Here is a 20,566-nt window from a genome sequence, read left to right on the forward strand (position 1 = left end):
GCTGCAAGGGGTTCTGGGTATTTGTTCTGTTGTGTTTATGTTGTGTTACGGTGCGGATGTTCTCTCGAAATGTGTTTGTCATTCTTGTTTGGTGTGGGTTCACAGTGTGGCACATATATGTAACAGTGTTAAAGTTATTTATACAGTCACCCTCAGTGTGACCTGTATGGCTTTTGACCAAGTATGCCTTGCATTCACTTGTGTGTGTGAAAAGCCGTAGATATTATGTGATTGGGCCGGCACTTAAAGGCAGTGCCTTTAAGGCACACCCCCAATATTGTTGTCTGGGTGGAAATCGGGAGAATGGTTGCCCCGGGAGATTTTCGGGAGGGGCACTGAAATTCGGGAGTCTCCCGGGAAAATCGTGAGGGTTGGCAAGTATGACTGGGAGACGCAACTGCTCTGTACTTCTCCCTACGTCCGTGTATCACTCCGTACAGCGGCGTTTTAAAAAGTCATCAATTTTGCTTATTTGAAACCAATACCGATAATTTCCGATATTACATTTTAAGGCATTTATCGGCCGATAATATCGGACTGCCGATATTATCGGACATCTCTACTAAAAACTACAATGTGGATGGCGGGGAGAAGGCGTTATCAAAGTGGAGCCACGTAAAAAAGACCGCTCATAAAATGGCACGTCCTGAAGAGATGGTCAGAATGCAGATTGAAAATGGTCAATTTGAACAATTTCCCTTGTGGATCATTAAAGTTTGTCTAAGTCTAAGTCTGTAAAAAAAATAATTCATGCAAAATGTTGACCAAAGAACCACCAGTACATGTGTAGACCACAAGGAAGTGTGTTAAATGTAGAAAAAAAATCATAATATTAATTATTAAAGTTTTAAAGTAAAGTACCAATGATTGTCACACACACACTAGATGTGGTGAAATTTGTCCTCTGCATTTGACCCATCCCCTTGGGGAGCAGTGGGCAGCAGTGACCCCTTTAATATGATTATCCAACACAACAAACATCATCATAGGTCCCCTTTAGCCCTTGATAGGACACTCTTTAAAATTTTTCACATTTTCAAAGCACAATTACTTACTACTAGAGATGTCCGATAATATCGGACTGTTGACTTTACTTTTTGAAACCGATACCGAAAATGTCCGATATTACATTTTAAAGCATTTATCAGCCGATAATATCGGCAGTCCGATATTATCGGCCGATAAATGCTTTAACATGTAATATCGGAAATTTTCGGTATCGGTTTCAAAAAGTAAAATGTATGACTTTTTAAAACGCAGCTGTACGGAGTGGTACACGGACGTAGAGAGAAGTACAGAGCGCCAATAAACATTAAAGGCACTGCCTTTGCATGCCGGCCCAATCACATAATATCTACGGCTTTTCACACACACAAGTGAATGCCACGCATACTTGGTCAACAGCCATACAGGTCACACTGAGGGTTGCCGTATAAACAACTTTAACACTGTTACAAATATGCGCCACACTGTGAACCCACACCAAACAAGAGTGACAAACACATTTCGGGAGAACATCCGCACCGTAACACAACATAAACACAACAGAACAAATACCCAGAACCCCTTGCAGCACTAACTCTTCCGGGACGCTATAATATACACCCTCCGCTACCCCCTACCCCTAAACCCCAACCCCGCCAACCTCAACCTCCTCATGCTCTCTCAGGGAGAGCATGTCCCAAATTCCAAGCTGCTGTTTTGAGGCATGTTAAAAAAAATAATGCACTTTGTGACTTCAATAATAAATATGGCAGTGCCATGTTGGCACTTTTTTCCATAACTTGAGTTGATTTATTTTGGAAAACCTTGTTACATTGTTTAATGCATCCAGTGGGGCATCACAACAAAATTAGGCATAATAATGTCTTAATTCCGCGACTGTATATATCTGTATCGGTTGATATCGGAATCGGTAATTAAGAGTTGGACAATATCGGATATCGGCAAAAAAGCCATTATCGGACATCTCTAATATTTAGTATATATTTTTTATTACTTTTATCATTCTTGAACATGAGTATCTCAACTAGGGGTGGAACGATTCGGGGTTTTTGTCCATAAACCGTTCCATCCCTTATTACAACATTTTGATGTTGAACACCCTCTTTACTTGACTGCGAAAGGCTTTAAAAGTGTTTCCACTGTTAGCCACATGCTAACTGGCTCTCGCCTCCTCAGCAGCGGCCCCATGCTCCGCATCATCCTCCACTGACCTCTTCACCTTTGACACCGCCATTCTTAACGTCTCTCATGCTTGGGAGACTGTAAGTAGCGGAGCTGCCATGCACCCGCCTGCTAGACCTGCCCAACCCCACCCCGCTGTGTTGCTAATTAACCCTTCTAATCTTTCACTCACAGCTCTGTACTGTCCCCTGGTTAACTGGCGGCGTATTGCCATCAGTGACCCTTTAACTTACTGTTTCAGATTGCTTGAATTTGGCCTGAAAGACTGGAGGTGGTCGTTGGACGACACCGACAGTGATGATGATATGCCCTTCTGAAAGAAGTCAAAAGGGGGGGAAGGAGGGTAACTTCTGCATGTGTGCTTGCAGTGAATTCAATTTGTGTGAAGTTATCGTGTTTACTTATATCGTGGCCAGTGTTGTTTATTGATTAAACTGCAGTGAGTGCCAGGCACCAGTTAGGGGTTAGGCATTCATTTAAATCAGGGGTGTCCAAACTTTTTCCACTGAGGGCCGCACATTGAAAAATCAAAGCTAGCGGGGGCCATTTTGATATTTTTTATTTTAAAAACCAATACAATATATGTATAAAAAATATACATTTAGGCTTCCACTCAGGCTTGATCCCAAAGGGTTTTGGTCCAAAAAATATAAAAAATGTGTCATTATTCAGTATTATTATTTGTGTTATTATTCAAGTTTTTAAATCTCTAGATCATTCTATCTGTCAATATAACAGTTTTTTAAAGATTTAAATTGTATTCTCTTTTTGTCAAAGAAAACCATTTTTTTAAAGAAAAAAACACAAAATATGCAATACTTTCACCCAATAAAATTTTTAAGTGGGACATTTGAGAGTATATAATAATTGGAGCCTTAAAAAGGTCAATAACTCATAACACCATTGATTTTAATTCATTATTATTTTTTGAGCAATGACACTTAAAAACGAATCACACTAAAAATGTAGGGGATCCAAAAGAGTCCTACTCATTAAAGTGTTAAAAAAGAAATTATAATTGTTTTGTTTTTTTACTGTTTACTTTTAACACAATAATCTCGAGATCAACTTCAGATCTATCTGTCAATTATAAGTTTTATTGTTGTTTATGTTTTTTGTTTATTCATTTTTAGGCCCTTCTTTAAAAAAAAAAGCTGTTTTTTTTACATGGCAAACACAAAATATGCAACATTTTCCCCCAAAAATATCTCAAAATATTTAATGTGACGTAATTGGAGCCTTGAATAGGTCAATAATTCATAATGACATTGATTTTGATTCATTATTATTTTTTAAAGAAAGAAACAGCCTGCATGGCAGCTTTGTGTGATTAGAGTAAACATTGCTACATTTTCTTGTTACATTTCACCTGTTTGCTCTTTAAATACCACTTTTAATGTTTTTTTTTTTTTTTCAATCGTATTTTTAAAATGTGCCGTGGGGCCGTTAAAAAATGACCTGCGGGCCGCAAATGGCCCCCGGGCCGCACTTTGGACACCCCTGATTTAAATCATGGGTGTCAAACTGGTTTTCATTGAAGGCCACATTGCAGTTATGGCTGCCCTCAACAGCAAAGGATATATGAATTTGCCATATGCATTTTATTGTTCTATATATTTTTAACGAACACTGTATAAAAAAATCTGTATATTTTTACTGTAAAATAAAAAAAATGTCGACAGTATATTACGGAAAATGGAAAAACAGTACACAGTTTTTTTAATAGGAAAATACTTCAAGTTAAAGTTCCAATGATTGTCACACACACACTAGGTGTGGTGAAATGTGTCCTCTGCATTTGACCCATCCCCATGTTCACCCCCTGGGAGGTGAGGGGAGCAGTGGGCAGCAGCATGCGCCACACTCGGGAATCATTTTTGGTGATTTAACCCCCAATTCCAACCCTTGATGCTGAGTGCCAAGCAGGGAGGCAACATGTCCTATTTTTTGAAGTCTTTGGTATGACTCGGCCGGGGTTTGAACTCACAACCTACTCAGTGGCCTAGTGGATAGAGAGTCCGCCCTGAGATCGGTAGGTTGTGGGTTCAAACCCCGGCCGAGTCATACCAAAGACTATAAAAATGGGACCCATTACCTCCCTGCTTGGCACTCAGCATCAAGGGTTGGAATTGGGGGTTAAATCACCAAAAATGATTCCCAGGCGCGGCACCGCTGCTGCTCACTGCTCCCCTCACCTTCCAGGGGGTGAACAAGGGGATGGGTCAAATACAGAGGACAAATTTCACCATACCTAGTGTGTGTGTGACAATCATTGGTACTTTAACTTTAACCTCCCAGTCTCAGGGCGGACACTCTAACCACAAGGCCACTAAGCTGGTTAAATACTGGCGGCTTAGTTGCCAATATTTTTACTGTAACATTTACGGTTTTTACAACATGTTACTGTAAATGTAAAAACAGTACCACTGTTTTTTAAAATTCTGACAACTGTGCTGCCACTATATTTACCACAAAAAACCAGCGGTAGAGTTTTTACACTTGCAGTAATACACCGTAAAAACAACAACCGTCGATTTTACAACAAAAAATAAACTGCAGCTCAGTCGTTAGAATTTTACAGTAAGAACAGTGGTATTTTTTTTTTCAATTTACAGTAATATGTTGTAAAAACACCAGAAATTGTACCATAAAGGCCTTAGTGGCCACATGCGTGGACAGCACCTTTTAGCTCTTATTTCCAAAATTGTGCACACTACTGAATTGGGGTCTTATACCGACATATGAACACTTATACTGCCATCTGGTGGTGTCAGAAGGGTATAACATACAATGGAATTTGGAAAAAAAAAGTGTACAAATAAAAATTTGCATGTCACTACACATGAAGTACACGTTTGTGTACTTATGGACTAAGTACATCATATCAAAAGATTATTTTTAGTTTTTATTCTAATTAGGGTCCAATAAGCCCAAAGAGAAGTAAAAAGAGCATGTAAACAAACAGCTTGGGCCTTAAGAGGTTAAAAACTATTGTCATTTTTACAGTGTACGATTTGATGGATAAATTGCTTTGAAATCATAAGTCAAGCAGATATTGAAGTTGTTTTGTTTGAACAACAAACAAAATGTTTGGAAAGTATATATTTGTTGCGATATTGGATAATAGTAAAGCTTCAAAGGTATTCCATTTCATGCAGTACAAATATTATAATTTTTTTGGGTCAAAATGTAAAGAACACATACATTTAGCAAGAAAAGATAAGGTACGTTATTGACAAATATTTTTCCTAGGCGTTCGCGGGCCATATAAAATGAAGTGCCCCGCACCTTGAGTTTGACACCAGTGATTTAAATGGTGGAGAGGGGCGCTTATATACAAAAATGCAGTATATATATATATGCATGCAGTATATACAGTATATATATATATATATATATGGTCGAGGTTTCTGTGGTTTATCCGTTATACAGTGCTCAATACCGGGGTAGAGCGGAATATACGTTAGGTCAGGAAATAACACAGAGGCTATTTCATCCCTACAAGCCTGTTTCACAGGTTTCCCTGCTCTTTCAGGTGATCCCCTGAAGAGCAGGGAAACCTGACTATTTGAGGAAATATTAAAATGTAAACACGACTAAAACAGACTTTTTCCAACCACTTGTTGTGTTGTGTACTTAACAAATAAAATACTATACAGTACAGGCCAAAAGTTTGGACACACCTTCTTATTCAATGCGCTTTCTTTATTTTCATGACTATTTACATTGTTAAAGTTAAAGTACCAATGATTGTCACACACACACAAGGTGTGGCGAAATTATTCTCTGCATTTGACCCATCATCCTCGATCACCCCCTGGGAGGTGAGAGAGCAGTGAGCAGCAGCGGTGGCCGCGCCCGGGAATAATTTTTGGTGATTTAGATTGTCACGGAAGACATCAAAACAAGGAAGGAACACATGTGGAGTTATGTACTTAACACAAAAAGGTGAAATAACTGAAAACATGTTTTATATGGTCAAACACTTGACTTTGTCGGTCATTGTTTTTATTTTATTTTCTTTTTGTGTGTAAATGTGTATGATTGTTAATATGTCTAATCTGTACTGTTAAACTGGTCACACAAAATGGTTTATGGTTGATTATATGACCGAAATAAACTTATTTCATTCATTTATATTCTAGTTTCTTCAAAATAGCCACCCTTTGCTCTGATTACTGCTTTGCACACTCTTGGCATTCTCTCCATGAGCTTCAAGAGGCAGTCACCTGAAATGGTTTTCACTTCACAGGTGTGCTTGAAGCTCATCGAGAGAATGCCAAGAGTGTGCTAAGGGTGGCTATTTTGAAGAAACTAGAATATAAAACATATGTTCAGTTATTTCACCTTTTTTTGTTAAGTACATAACTCCACTCCACATGTGTTCATTCATAGTTTTGATGCCTTCAGTGACAATCTACAATCTAGTCATGAAAATAAAGAAAGCGCATTGAATGAGAAGGTGTGTCCAAACGTTTAGCTTGTGCTGTATATGGTTTAGTTTACTGCGTGAGTCATGAATATCAGTTAATGAATTTGGACATTGATGTGGGGAGCTTATATTATATTAAAAAAATACCTAATGATTTGAAGCAGAGCCCAATAGAAGCCACCTTTAACATTCTAAAACTGTGCCAGAAAATACTAGGAATCAACCCAATGACATCTGTAAATCAACTGCTTTGGTACAATCCTAATATTATCATTAATAAAAATGTGGTTAAATGGACAACATGGAAAGACAGAGGCATTACTAAACCTCATCATATTATTAATAAAAACTCTTTTAAACCGTTCAATGATTTAGTTGATCAATATAATGTACCCAGAAATCATTTTTTTAATTTTATCTCTTTAAAACACTCTGTAAATAAATGCATATCCTCTGAAAGTATGTCTTTAAATAGCCATGAACTGGAAGATGCACTTTTTAAATCAAGATACATTTAAGACATTAATTAAACTATTTAATGGAATAATAAATGAACACCACACTAGAAATGCAAATGATGCATGTGTTCGGAAATGGATGATGGACTTAAACATTTTAGATGAAAGAGACATATCATGGAATGATATTTGGAAAAATGCCAATAAGCCCTTTAAAAGCATTAAAGATAAACTTACTCAATTTAAGATATTGAATAGATTGTATTTTACATCTTCTCAGCTGTTTAAAATTGGTGTGGTAGATAGCAAGTTATGTATGAAGTGAGGCAACTCTTGTTCATTTATTGTGGGAATGTCAGAGAATAAAAGAGTTATGGTTGAAAACAACAAAAGAAGCAATCACATTCCTTCATATAAACATCCCAATGACACTGCAAACTTGTATTCTTGGGGATCTCCATCAATTTAGTAACGTGTCATCAAAGAGTAAAAATGCTTTTCTTTCAATATGCATAATAACAAAAAGGGTAATATTTAAAAAATGGATAGATGTTGATAGTCCAACTCATACTGACTGGTACACACAAGCTATGGAGATGATATCAGTAGAAAAAACTGCATTTAGTTTAGATAATAATGAGTCATATATTGGAATATGGGAACCATTATTTAAATTTGTTTCAACTATTAAATGAACCAAAATATGACTTATTATATCTTTGTGGAAAATATTGGACACAATGTGTTGTCAAGTTTATGAGATGCGATGCAAGTGTAAGCCACTGTGACACTATTGTTCATTTCTAATTTTTTTATTAATGTTTTTAATGATAATATCAATGAGGGTTTTTTTAATCACTGCTATTTTGAAATTATTACTAATATTGATGCTGTTGTCGATAATGTTCATTTTTGTTTTACTACATTTGTATTGTTCCGTGTCATGTTTGTGTGTCCTCAATTGCTCTGTTTGTTGTTGTTCTTAACGTTGCCGGGACGGGTTTGGTTTTGGAATTGCATTGCATTATTGTGGTATTGTTGTGTATCGTTTTGTTGATTGATTAATAAATTCATTAAAAAAATAAATAAATAAAAAATAACAGTTTATTAAATGTAATAATATTCCTCCCTTCCCTCCTACAGTTAACCCCGGCCGAGCGAGGAGATCATCGACTTCTTCGTGGATGATTGACAGCAGCGTGGCGCCAAATCAAGACAAGAGACATTCACTGAAACTGTAAGAACTTTCCATAAGAGGAACAATAGCATGTCTTCTTATTCAGGTTAGTCAACACTACCTTGCTTTTAGAAAAGAATAAAAGCAAAGGACTTTCACCTTAATGTTTGAAGTGCAAGGTGTGTGTGCTTTGTATATATAAATGAAGAGGAACGGCACGTTTAGCACATGCGGATTGTAAGAATATTTTTTATGAGTGCGTAATACCTAGAAATAGTTTACTCAACAGGTTGCCAGATTAGTTTTTCTCACATTTGATCGTGGCAAAATGTGAACACAATCAATCCATTTTATCTTTGATGATCAAATAAAATTATTGTACCCAAGGTAAAACTTTTGATTGTGTCTTTAAAATGCAATCTTTTTGTATAAAAGGAAAAAAAAGACCTGCGTTCCTCTCACCCTATGCATATTTCTTTCCAGGCACTAGATGACTTATTCCAGAATAGTTTCATGTCCCTCTGAGGTGCTTGCGTCGTGAGTGGGCCGGACTGCCGTACGTCCATAAATGTTTCAGGAGCGCCTAAAGCTAACTGGCACTCATACATACATAATGTAATAGCTCATCATGTTGCCCATCTGCTGAAGATTGTACTTCATACTGCACATCTAATATACTCTCTAACAGTGCATCAACCTGTGAAGGACTTTACGTCCAGCTTGAATGACAACCAAATGTCTGACCTGCGGTGGGCGGAGGGATCACACACACATTCTTGTATTTGTTCAATCAATGTTTATTTATATAGCCCTAAATCACAAGTGTCTCAAAGGGCTGCACAAGGCACAACGACATCCTCGCTTCAGAGCCCACATAAGGGCAAGGAAAACCTCAAAACCCTGTGGGATGTCAATGTGAATGACTATGAGAAACCTTGGAGAGGACCGCAGATGTGGGTGACCCCCCACCCCCACCCCCACCCCTCTCTAGGGGAGACCGGATGCAATGGACGTCGAGTGGGTCTAGTATAATATTGTGAAAGTCCAGTCCATAGTGGATCTAACATAATAGTGAGAGAGTCCAGTCCATAGTGGATCTAACATAATATTATGAGAGTCCAGTCCATAGTGGATCTAATATAATAGTGAGAGTCCAGTCCACAGTGGATCTAACATAATAGTGAGAGAGTCCAGTCCATAGTGGATCTAACATAATAGTGTGAGAGTCCAGTCCATAGTGGATCTAACATAATAGTAAGAGTCCAGTCCATAGTGGATCTAACATAATAGTGAGAGAGTCCAGTCCATAGTGGATCTAACATAATAGTGAGAGTCCAATCCATAGTGGATCTAACATAATAGTGAAAGTCCAGTCCATAGTGGATCTAACATAATAGTGAGAGTCCAGTCCATAGTGGAGCTAACATAATAGTGAGAGTCCAGTCCATAGTGGATCTAACATAATAGTGAGAGAGAGTCCAGTCCATAGTGGATCTAACATAATATTATGAGAGTCCAGTCCATAGTGGATCTAACATAATAGTGAGAGTCCAGTCCATAGTGGATCTAACATAATAGTGTGAGAGTCCAGTCCATAGTGGATCTAACATAATAGTGAGAGTCCAGTCCATGGTGGATCTAACATAATAGTGAGAGTGCAGTCCATGGTGGATCTAACATAATAGTGAGAGAGTCCAGTCCATAGTGGATCTAACATAATAGTGTGAGAGTCCAGTCCATAGTGGATCTAACATAATAGTGTGAGAGTCCAGTCCATAGTGGATCTAACATAATAGTGAGAGTCCAGTCCATAGTGGATCTAACATAATAGTGAGAGACTCCAGTCCATAGTGGATCTAACATAATCGTGAGAGAGTCCAGTCCATAGTGGATCTAACATAATAGTGAGAGTCCAGTCCATAGTGGATCTAACATAATAGTGAGAGAGTCCACTCCATAGTGGATCTAACATAATCGTGAGAGTCCAGTCCATAGTGGATCTAACATAATAGTGAGAGTCCAGTCCATAGTGGGGCCAGCAGGAGACCATCCCGAGCGGAGACAGGTCAGCAGCGTAGAGATGTCCCCAACCGATGCACAGGCGAGCGGTCCACCCCGGGTCCCGACTCTGGACAGCCAGCACTTCATCCATGGCCACCGGACCTGTGTCCTCCCCCCTTCCACAAGGGAGAGGGGGGCTAAGGAGAAAAGAAAAGAAACGACAGATCAACTGGTCTAAAAGGGGAGTCTACTCAAAGGCTAGAGTATACAAATGAGTGTTAAGATTGAACTTAAATGCTTCTATATAAATGCATACATACATACATACGCATACACACACATACACAAATACAGTAAAGTGTTATGAAAACATAAAGCCAAGGATACGCATATATGTATACAAACATACACACACACACATACATGATCCCCCCTCCCTCCTCAACCCCCCCCCCAAAAAAAAACACAAAAAAAACTACTAAGGTATTAATACATTTGAATGACTTGTTAATTTTGGTGAACTCTGCATCAGAGCCCTGAAGACAGGGCCTTATTTCCAGCCTAATGAAGGTCAAAGCATCTCTTATCCACGTTGAGTGAGAGGGGGCTGGGATTCTTCCAACGCATTAGGACGGCCCTCCTTGCAAGCAAGCTAAGAAAAGCCAGTTTGGAGGTACCACTCCAAATAACGCCAGTATGGGTGAGGGACTAATATGGACTGAGGTGACAGCTGAGAGTGTAAGAAACACAGATTTCCAAACCTGGGACAGGACCGGTCAGGTCCAAAACATATGGGTAAGATCGGCTACCCCTCGATGACATTTATCGCAAATTGGACCAAGTCCAGGGAAAACGCGAGCCAGTTTGGTTTCGGACCAGTGGACTCTGTGTACCACCTTACATTGTATGACCCTGTGCCTTGCACAGATCGAGGAAGAGTGGACTTGTTTCACAACCTGGTCCCGGGTATCTTTCTCTATTTCTATGTTGAGTGCCGACGGCCATCCATCCATCCATCCATCCATCTTCTTCCGCTTATCTGAGGTCCCGAAGCCCAGACTTCCCTCTCCCCAACCACTTCGTCCAGCTCCTCCCGGGGGATCCTGAGGCGTTCCCAGGCCAGCCGGGAGACATAGTCTTCCCAACGTGTCCTGGGTCTTCGGACGTGCCCGAAACACCTCCCTAGGGAGGCGTTCAGGTGGCATCCTGACCAGATGCCCGAACCACCTCACCTGGCTCCTCTCGATGTGGAGGAGCAGTGGCTTTACTTTGAGCTCCTCCCGGATGACAGAGCTTCTCACCCTATCTCTAAGGGAGAGCCCCGCCACCCGGCGGAGGAAACTCATTTCGGCCGCTTGTACCCGTGATCTTGTCCTTTCGGTCATAACCCAAAGCTCATGACCATAGGTGAGGATGGGAACGTAGATCGACCGGTAAATTGAGAGCTTTGCCTTGCGGCTCAGCTCCTTCTTCACCACAAGACGAAGACCATGTTGCACGCAAATCACCAGTCACCGTGAGGCATGAACTGGACGTCTGTATATAGTTTAGAGATATTGCCCTTAGAATATGGATTGAGCTTAAATAGAGAGTCTGTCAGGGTTGCAGGTGGAATTTGGGGAAAAACAGGGGAGTGCTTTCGTACAAAGTCCCTAATTTTGTAAATATCGGAAGAACTGTGTGGGGGGGAGGTGTAGCCAGGAGAAAAAGTCACCGCCTCTGTCCATGGTGCTGAAGACAGAGCACCATCAGACGGGGGGGCGTGGCAGTGCTGACGGCGAGACACAGCTGGCAGGTGATTAGATTTCCCAGGTGGTACGAGTTGTCTAATCACCTGCTGTCTTTAACTGTAGCGGGCGGGAACAGCAGGAGGAGGAGGGTTGGAGAGTTAGAGAGGAAGACGACGGACTGAAAAGTCAAAACAGCAAAAACTTGTTCAACTCTGAACGGCAGACTCCTGTGAAAGTGTGTGATCAGTGGCACTCGCTAGGACGCGACTTCCACAAACTGGTTTCTATGAAGACTAAATTTGTGGGCTAATTGATCGAAGGATGCAAATGTTTCATCGATGTAAAGATAACTAATGGAGCGAATCCCGGCCGTCTCCCAGGCTGCAAAGGCCATATCACTAACAGAGGGGATAAATGAAGGGTTTAAGTTCATTGGGGACGAGAGAGGGACAGAGTAAAGTCCAAAATGTCTTCTAAATTGAGCCCAAATTTTAAAAGAATTTTTAACAATTGTATTATCAGAATAAGTTAACGATGACATCTGAGAGAGGCACATAAGAGACTTTAGGGTAGAAGTAGAGATGTCCGATAATGGCTTTTTTGCCGATATTCCGATATTGTCCAATTCTTAAAGGCCTACTGAAATGATTTTTTTTAATTTAAACGGGGATAGCAGATCCATTCTATCTGTCATACTTCATCATTTCGCGATATTGCCATATTTTTGCTGAAAGGATTTAGTATAGAACAACGACGATAAAGTTCACAACTTTTGGTCGCTGATTAAAAAAAAGCCTTGCCTATACCGGAAGTAGCGTGACGTCACAGGAGGTAGGACTCCTCCCAATTCCCCGTTATTTACAATGGAGCGAGAGAGATTCGGACCGAGAAAGCGACGATTACCCCATTAATTTGAGCGAGGATGAAAGATTTGTGGATGATTAACGTTAGAGTGAAGAACTAGAGAGGCAGTGCAGGGTGTATCTTTTTTCGCTCTGACCGTAACTTAGGTACAAGGTCTCATTGGATTCCACACTCTGTCCTTTTTCTATTGTGGATCACAGATTTGTATTTTAAACCACCTCGGATACTATATCCTCTTGAAAATGAGAGTCGAGAACGCGAAATGGACATTCACAGTGACTTTTATCTCCACGACAATACATCAGCAAAGCTCTTTAGCTACTGAGCTAACGTGATAGCATCTGGCTCCAATGCAGATAGAAACAAAATAAATAAACCCCTGACTGGAAGGATAGACAGAAGATCAACAATACTATTAAACCATGGACATGTAACTACACGGTTAATAATTCTCAGCCTGGCAAAGCTTAACAATGCTGTTGCTAATGACGCTGAAGCTAACTTAGCAACCGGACCTCACAGAGCTATGATAAAAACATTAGCGCTCCACCTACGCCAGCCAGCCCTCATCTGCTCATCAACACCCGTGCTCACCTGCGTTCCAGCGATCGACGGCGCGACGAAGGACTTCACCCGATCATCCGTGCGGTCGGTGGCTAGCATCGGCTAGGCGTCTGCTATCCAAGTAAGTACTCCTTGTTGTGTTGCTACAGCCAGCCGCTAATACACCGATCCCACCTACAACTTTCTTCTTTGCAATCTCCATTGTGCATTAAACAAATTGCAAAAGATTCACCAACACAGATGTCCAGAATACTGTGGGATTGTTCGATGAAAACAGAGCCGTTTGTATGGTGACACATTGGGTACGAATACTTCCGTTGCCGTCGTGACGTCACGCGCATACGCATCATCGAAAGACGTTTCCAACCGGAAGTTTAGCGAGAAATTTAAAATTGCACTTTATAAGTTAACCCGGCCGTATTGGCATGTGTTGCAATGTTAAGATTTCATCATTGATATATAAACTATCAGACTGCGTGGTCGGTAGTAGTGGCTTTCAGTAGGCCTTTAATTACAGATTCCGATATCAACCGATACCGATATATACAGTCGTGGAATTAACACATTATTATGCCTCATTTTGTTGTGATGCCCCGCTGGATGCATTAAACAATGTAACAAGGTTTCCCAAAATAAATCAACTCAAGTTATGGAAAAAAATGCCAACATGGCACTGCCATATTTATTATTGAAGTCACAAAGTGCATTATTTTTTTTTAACATGCCTCAAAACAGCAGCTTGGAATTTGGGACGAGGAGGTTGAGGTGGGCGGGGTTGAGGTGGAGGGGCGTGTAGGGGGCAGCGGGGGGTGTATATTGTAGCGTCCCGGAAGATTTAGTGCTGCAAGGGGTTCTGGGTATTTTTTATGTTGTGTTACGGTGCGGATGTTCTCCCGAAATGTGTTTGTCATTCTTGTTTGGTGTGGGTTCACAGTGTGGCGCATTTTTGTAACAGTGTTAAAGTTGTTTATACGACCACCCTCAGTGTGACCTGTATGGCTGTTGACCAAGTATGCCTTGCATTCACTTGTGTGTGTGAAAAGCCGCAGATATTATGTGACTGGGCCGGCACGCAAAGGCAGTGCCTTTAAGGTTTATTGGCGCTCTGTACTTCTCCCTACGTCCGTGTACCACTCCGTACAGCGGCGTTTTAAAAAGTCATACATTTTACTTTTTGAAACCGATACCGATAATTTCCGATATTACATTTTAAAGCATTTATCCGCGGATAATATTGGCAGTCCGATATTATCGGACATCTCTAGGTAGAAGAGTTGCAGGAGGCCTCCTCGATCTGTAGCCATGGTGGTAGTTGGTTGCTAATATAGCACCGGGTGTAGCGTGCTAACGATGCCCATTAGTAAAATTAAAAATTTGGCAGAGACAACCCACCCAAGTCCCTGGGAGACTGAAAAGTGTTTTTTTCCGAATTCTATGAGTCTTTTTGTTCCAAATAAACTTTAACATCGAGGAATCGAGATCCCGGAAAAAGTGTATTGGGACAGATACAGGTAAGCACAGTCAATTTGAAAAATCCCTCCTTTTTGGGACCACCATAAAGTTAAAGTAGCAATGATTGTCACACACACACTAGGTGTGGCAAAATTATTCTCTGCATTTGACCCATCACCCTTGATCACCCCCCTGGGAGGTGAGGGGAGCAGTGAGCAGCAGCGGTGGCCGCACCCAGGTATAATTTTTGGTGATTTAACGCCCAATTCCAACCCTTGATGCTGAGTGTCAAGCAGGGAGGTAATGGCTCCCATTTTTATAGTCTTTGGTATGACTCGGCCGGGGTTTGAACTCACAACCTACCGATCTCAGGGCGGACATAATTTTGATAGATTTCACCACCAGGGGGTGCAAATGAGACATTCTCTATTGGGAACACGATTTTTAACTTGTTCACCGGTCCTCATATGGAAGGTACTTTTCCTTGTTGTCTCAAGAAGGGTCGGAATACAAGAACACACACACACACACAGAGTGGTAGAGTCAAAGTCCTTACCTGATTTGTTCACAAACAAGAAAATGATGGGTCAAACTGTGGCCATCTTAAAATCTTTATTAACTGTCCAGGCCATGTTTTGTACACAGCTGCTCCACCAGACCATAAGAAGACTCAGCAGTGTTGCCAACTTAGCGACTCTGTTGCTATATTTGGTGAGTAATCAGCGCACAACAAGCTGAATGTTAACTAATTAGAGTGGAATGACTTGGGAGTGAGTTTGGGAAGAGAAACTCTTCACTGGAGGACCTTCTTTTTCAGGATTTTTTTCTTGTTTTTTTGGACTACAGTAGGGCTGCAACTAACGATTAATTTGATAATCGATTAATCTGTCGATTATTACATTGATTAATCGATTAATAATCGGATAAAAGAGACAAACTACATTTCTATCCTTTCCAGTATTTTATTGGGGAAAAAACAGCATACTGGCACCATACTTATTTTAATTATTGTTTCTCAGCTGTTTGTACATGTTGCAGTTTATAAATAAAGGTTTATAAAAAAATAAAAAAATATTTTAAAAAAAATTAAAAAATGGCCTCTGCGCATGCGCATAGCATAGATCCAACGAATCGATGACTAAATTAATCGCCAACTATTTTTTTAATCGATTTAATCGATTAGTTGTTGCAGCCCTAGACTACAGTGTTCCCTCGCCACTTCGCGCTCCACTTACTGCAGTCTCAGTGCATCGCGTATTTGAAAGTACCATTGAGTACACTACGATTTGATTACCCGTTAAAGTTTCCATGATGAAATGATGCAAGTTTTAGAGTTTAGGGTTTTAAGAGCATAGGAAGTGTTTATTAAAGTGTCTTCAAGCTGTGTGGAGCGCGTGTAAAGACTTTATTAGCGTATACCGTATTTTTCGGACAATTAGACGCTACTTTTTTCTACACTTTGACCCCTGTGGCTTGTAAAACGGTGCAGGTAATTTATGGATTTTTTCTTTGCTCACGGCCTTAATGTTTTGTATTCAACAAATCATTGTCATATTACGCTGGCACAGACACTGAAAAAGGTGTGTTGTTGTCTTTGCTATGGCGCCATCTTTTGGACAAGTTTGCTCACTGCAGGTGCTGTTTCGCTCTTCGAAACCATAAGTATTTCATCCACAGCGTTTCTGCTCAAAAGGATTCTTCATTCATCAGTCCAAGCAGCATTTGTAAGTTTTACAACACAACTAAAACAATTCATACTTACTAAATCGTTTGTGTGATGTCTGTAGTACTGTTTTAATGCATATTTGTACATGCTGTTGTAATGTAATCAAGCTGCTTGGTTATGTCTATGAGTGTTGTCATTTATCCAGGTCATTGTCATTTTCTGCCACACCACCTGTCACTCTCCTTTCAACTATTCATAAAATACTCTGCAATTTCCATTCGTGCCGTTTGTTTACAACTGATTGGAATGCTAACGTGGGGTGTTCCGACTATTTCGGACGGGTAGTAGTCGATCCACAGCGATCGTTCTGCCACACAATACCTCAATGCTAACGAGGGGAAATGACAGTTGGCTTTGACAGTTAGGATTGCTCATTTGCATCAAATCAGTTGTTTTTCTCACTACGATAAGGCAAAACCATCCTTGACCAGGTTTTGGAGTATAAATATTTGGGGTTTTGGCACCAACCGCTAGACTAGATCTGACCAATCTAAGTCTGTGAGCATGCACTGATGAAGGCTACTCGGATGAGAGGCTAAACGTCCAGTCCAGTTTGCGATTACTAGCTTGGTTATCATTAGCTAATATGCTAACACATTTACAAGTGTCTGTGTTAATATTATTAACTTACAAAGGCGTTCTTTTTGTATTGTTTCCGTTTCACAAATTCACCAAAACGTCACAGTGGAGTTATTGATTCTGTTGATTGGAGAGCTAGCTTACGCAGCTAGTGAGTCCATGACCATGACTTCTGTTTTGTTTGATCAGCCGTTTTACTGCTGTGTTACAGGCATACTTGCCAACCTTGAGACCTCCGAATTCGAGAGATGGGGGGGTTTGAGGTGGGGGAGGGGGTGGGCGGGGTTTGGTGGTAGCGGGGGGTGTATATTGTAGCGTCCTGGAAGAGTTAGTGCTGCAAGGGATTCTGGGTATTTGTTCTGTTGTGTTTATGTTGTGTTACGGTGCGGTGCGGATGTTCTCCCGAAATGTGTTTGTCATTCTTGTTTGGTGTGGGTTCACAGTGTGGCGCATATTTGTAACAGTGTTAAAGTTGTTTATACGGCCACCCTCAGTGTGACCTGTATGGCTGCAGATCAAGTATGCCTTGCATTCACCTTTAAGGCACGCCCCCAATATTGTTGTCCGGGTGGAAATCGGGAGAATGGTTGCCCCGGGAGATTTTTGGGAGGGGCACTGAAATTCGGGAGTCTCCCGGGAAAATCGGGAGGGTTGGCAAGTATGGTTTCAGGCACCGTTTGGAAACTATTAGGCGTGTCAATAAACATTTACAAAATATTTCGTACCGGTATATATCTGCCGCTTATGTTTCGGTAGTGCTAATATATGTAAAAATAGCATCCATCCATCCATTTTCTACCGCTTGTCCCGTTCGGGGTCGCGGGGGTGCTGGAGCCTATCCCAGCTGCATTCGGGGGGAATGCGGGGTACACCCTGGACAAGTCGCTACCTCATCACAGGGCCAACACAGATAGACAGACAACATTCACATATAATATATAAGTCAACACATTTTCATCATGACGGACTTTAGATATATTTAATTAGTTTTATTTTTTACAACATAAAAGTCATATATGGTGGTCCCAATACTTTTGTCCATGAACCTCAACAGATATGAAGTCACATGGTGGCTTTCAACCGTATGTCCTCAACTGAGTTAGCAAGAGTAGCATGTTTGCATTGCAGGTAATGATTAGGTCGGGATATCGATCCCTATGACTCAATCGTCTGCAGCCTGACTGACACTCGTCCAGCCTCAATCATCAGCACTTCGCATCTCTTCCCTGAGCAATGAAGGCGTGCGCAGCAACCGTCGTCCTCCTCTTAGCCTATGTCAGCCACGTTTCTTTAGCTTGCCCGCCGCTGTGCAAATGCTACCCGAGAAGAGCCGAGGTGGTCTGCAATCAGGTTCCCCTGACGTCCTTCCCCTCTGAGGGCCTGCCTAGGAACACCAGCACCCTCACCATCCAGTTCACTAACATCACGTCCATCACCGAGCAGGATCTGGAAGCTACGCCCCACCTGAAGGAGCTCCATTTGTTCAACAACCGCCTGAAGAACCTCTCCTCGCATCTTCTCAGGGGCGTTCCTCATCTCACAGCTTTGGACCTGACTGGCAACGAATTGACCCACTTGCCCGCGGACGTCTTCAGCCACGCTCCTCTTCGCAGCCTGGTGCTCAAGAACAACCTGATGGAGATAGCGGACGCCGGGTGGATTCCGGACAACAGCAACCTGACTTGGCTGGACATTTCTGGGAATCGCTTGACCAAAATCCCAGCTGACTTCCTCCAGAAGATGCCACAACTGGAGAGCCTCGACTTCTCCAACAACCTCCTGGAGACCATCTCTGCAAATGCTCTGAATCAACTCACCAAGCTTGAACGCCTAAACCTGCGCAACAACAAATTGGACGCCCTGGATGTTTCCATTCTTGCTGGCACCCGTAACCTCACCTACTTGTTCCTGTCCAGGAACCGGCTCACACACCTCCCTGAGAATATTTTCCAGGAGCTCACTCAGCTCAAACACCTCAGCCTGGATGACAACAAGCTGAGCAACATCCCCACGGGACTGCTGGACAACCTTGAGTCTCTGGATGCCGAAGGACTGGACCTGACCGCCAATCCTTGGTTGTGCAACGGTCAGCTGGAGTACCTTTTCAGGTGGCTCCAGAAGAACCAGACGACGCTCTTCCTCCCTGAGACCATCACATGTTCTGGTCCGCAGTCTCTGAAGAGCCGCTCAGTTATGTCATTGACAGAAAGTGAACTAAACCTTCAGGCCTCGTAATGAAAACATTGCAACAAGTAATACTACTAAGCTAGCAATACAGACATGATAAAAATGGTGGGAATCTTAACATAAGGATGTTCAGTTGTAATTAAACTTAGTTGTACTCATTAAATTGGTTAGTCTATTATTGGTTACCGTGGGGTGCAACATATTCATTAATAAATTAACCTGTGGTCACCTCTGTTTTCCACTTTCTCGTGCACTCCAAACCATCATGAAAGAGTTCAGTTCAAAAGGGAGACAAACATTTTTGCAGCAAATTCCTAAAAAAACACCAAAGTGCTCTTGAGGACCTTGGCGGATTGGCAGATTCTTGCATTGACATTTCAACCCATGCTAGGGAAATGTATTTCTGGTCTTGTCACCCTCACCCCGGGCAGGGGGGCAACACGGCAGTGCGGCTGGATCAAAAGAGACGTCGGAGTTGCTTTATTACAAGCGAGCGTCGTTATTCAGGTCTGCAGTACCAGGAGGATCTCCGGTCCAAAAAAATGAAGCACTCCTAACTCGGAGGAGCCGAACCATCAGTTATTTATTCCTTCTTTCTCTGTCTGGGTGTGTGCTAAGTCAGGACAGCACAACCTGACCATGTAAGGAGATGTTCCTGCCTAGTGACTGGGAAGACACTATATATATACCATAACTTGTAGGGTTGACGTTTAAGATAAACATGGAATCTCTCCTCCAGGATAGAGCTATCCCTTTTGCATTCCTAAGCCTGGTTGTATTGCTTCTTCTCGTGAGAGAGCTAATTCCAGTCCACATGCGAATGTCCAACTAAGGCTTGTTCTCAAGCATTATTTACTTAAACCTGGTGGTTCGCTTTCTCCGAGTTGAATACAAAAATTCACCATATGAGCCCTGAGATCGGTAGGTTGTGAGTTCAAACCCCGGCCGAGTCATACCAAAGACTATAAAAATGGGACCCCTGCTTGGCACTCAGCATCAAGGGTTGGAATTGGGGGTTAAATCACCAATGTGTGTGTGACAATCATTGGTACTTTAACTTTAACTTTAGAACATAATATGAGTCAATGAATTCACTACACTAGCTAACAGAACACTGGGGTCCAAACATGTGAGTTACATCTCCGAGGCGTTCCTCAAGGCACCGCCTTAAGTCCTCTCCTTTTCGGCAGTTACAACTGCTTTTCATAA

At 41.5% G+C, this 20,566-nt stretch overlaps 2 protein-coding genes across 3 annotated transcripts in view; both read left to right on the plus strand.

Moving 5' to 3' along the window:
- Nucleotides 1-8,730, plus strand: part of LOC133641115 (rho-associated protein kinase 2-like) — a 146,500-nt gene extending 137,770 nt beyond the window's left edge. The window contains exon 32 of one of the 2 annotated variants that reach the window (XM_062034989.1): nucleotides 8,221-8,730. In XM_062034989.1, the coding sequence (XP_061890973.1) occupies nucleotides 8,221-8,224 (4 nt within the window). In that variant the 3' untranslated portion in view covers nucleotides 8,225-8,730. The remainder of the gene's footprint in view (nucleotides 1-8,220) is intronic. The other variant, XM_062034988.1, reaches the window with a different exon arrangement.
- Nucleotides 8,731-18,353: 9,623 nt separating this feature from the next.
- Nucleotides 18,354-19,600, plus strand: si:dkey-90m5.4 (leucine-rich alpha-2-glycoprotein). The gene has a single exon (XM_062033794.1). The coding sequence runs from the start codon at nucleotides 18,404-18,406 to the stop codon at nucleotides 19,403-19,405; it is 1,002 nt and encodes a 333-aa protein (XP_061889778.1). The 5' UTR covers nucleotides 18,354-18,403; the 3' UTR covers nucleotides 19,406-19,600.
- Nucleotides 19,601-20,566: the final 966 nt, after the last annotated feature.

This window comes from Entelurus aequoreus, linkage group LG23 (genome assembly GCF_033978785.1).
Source record: "Entelurus aequoreus isolate RoL-2023_Sb linkage group LG23, RoL_Eaeq_v1.1, whole genome shotgun sequence".
NCBI lineage: Eukaryota > Metazoa > Chordata > Actinopteri > Syngnathiformes > Syngnathidae > Entelurus > Entelurus aequoreus.

Coding starts and splice junctions, on each gene's coding strand:
- si:dkey-90m5.4 (XM_062033794.1), top strand. CDS start 18,404: ATGAAGGCGTGCGCAGCAACCGTCGTCCTCCTCTTAGCCTATGTCAGC.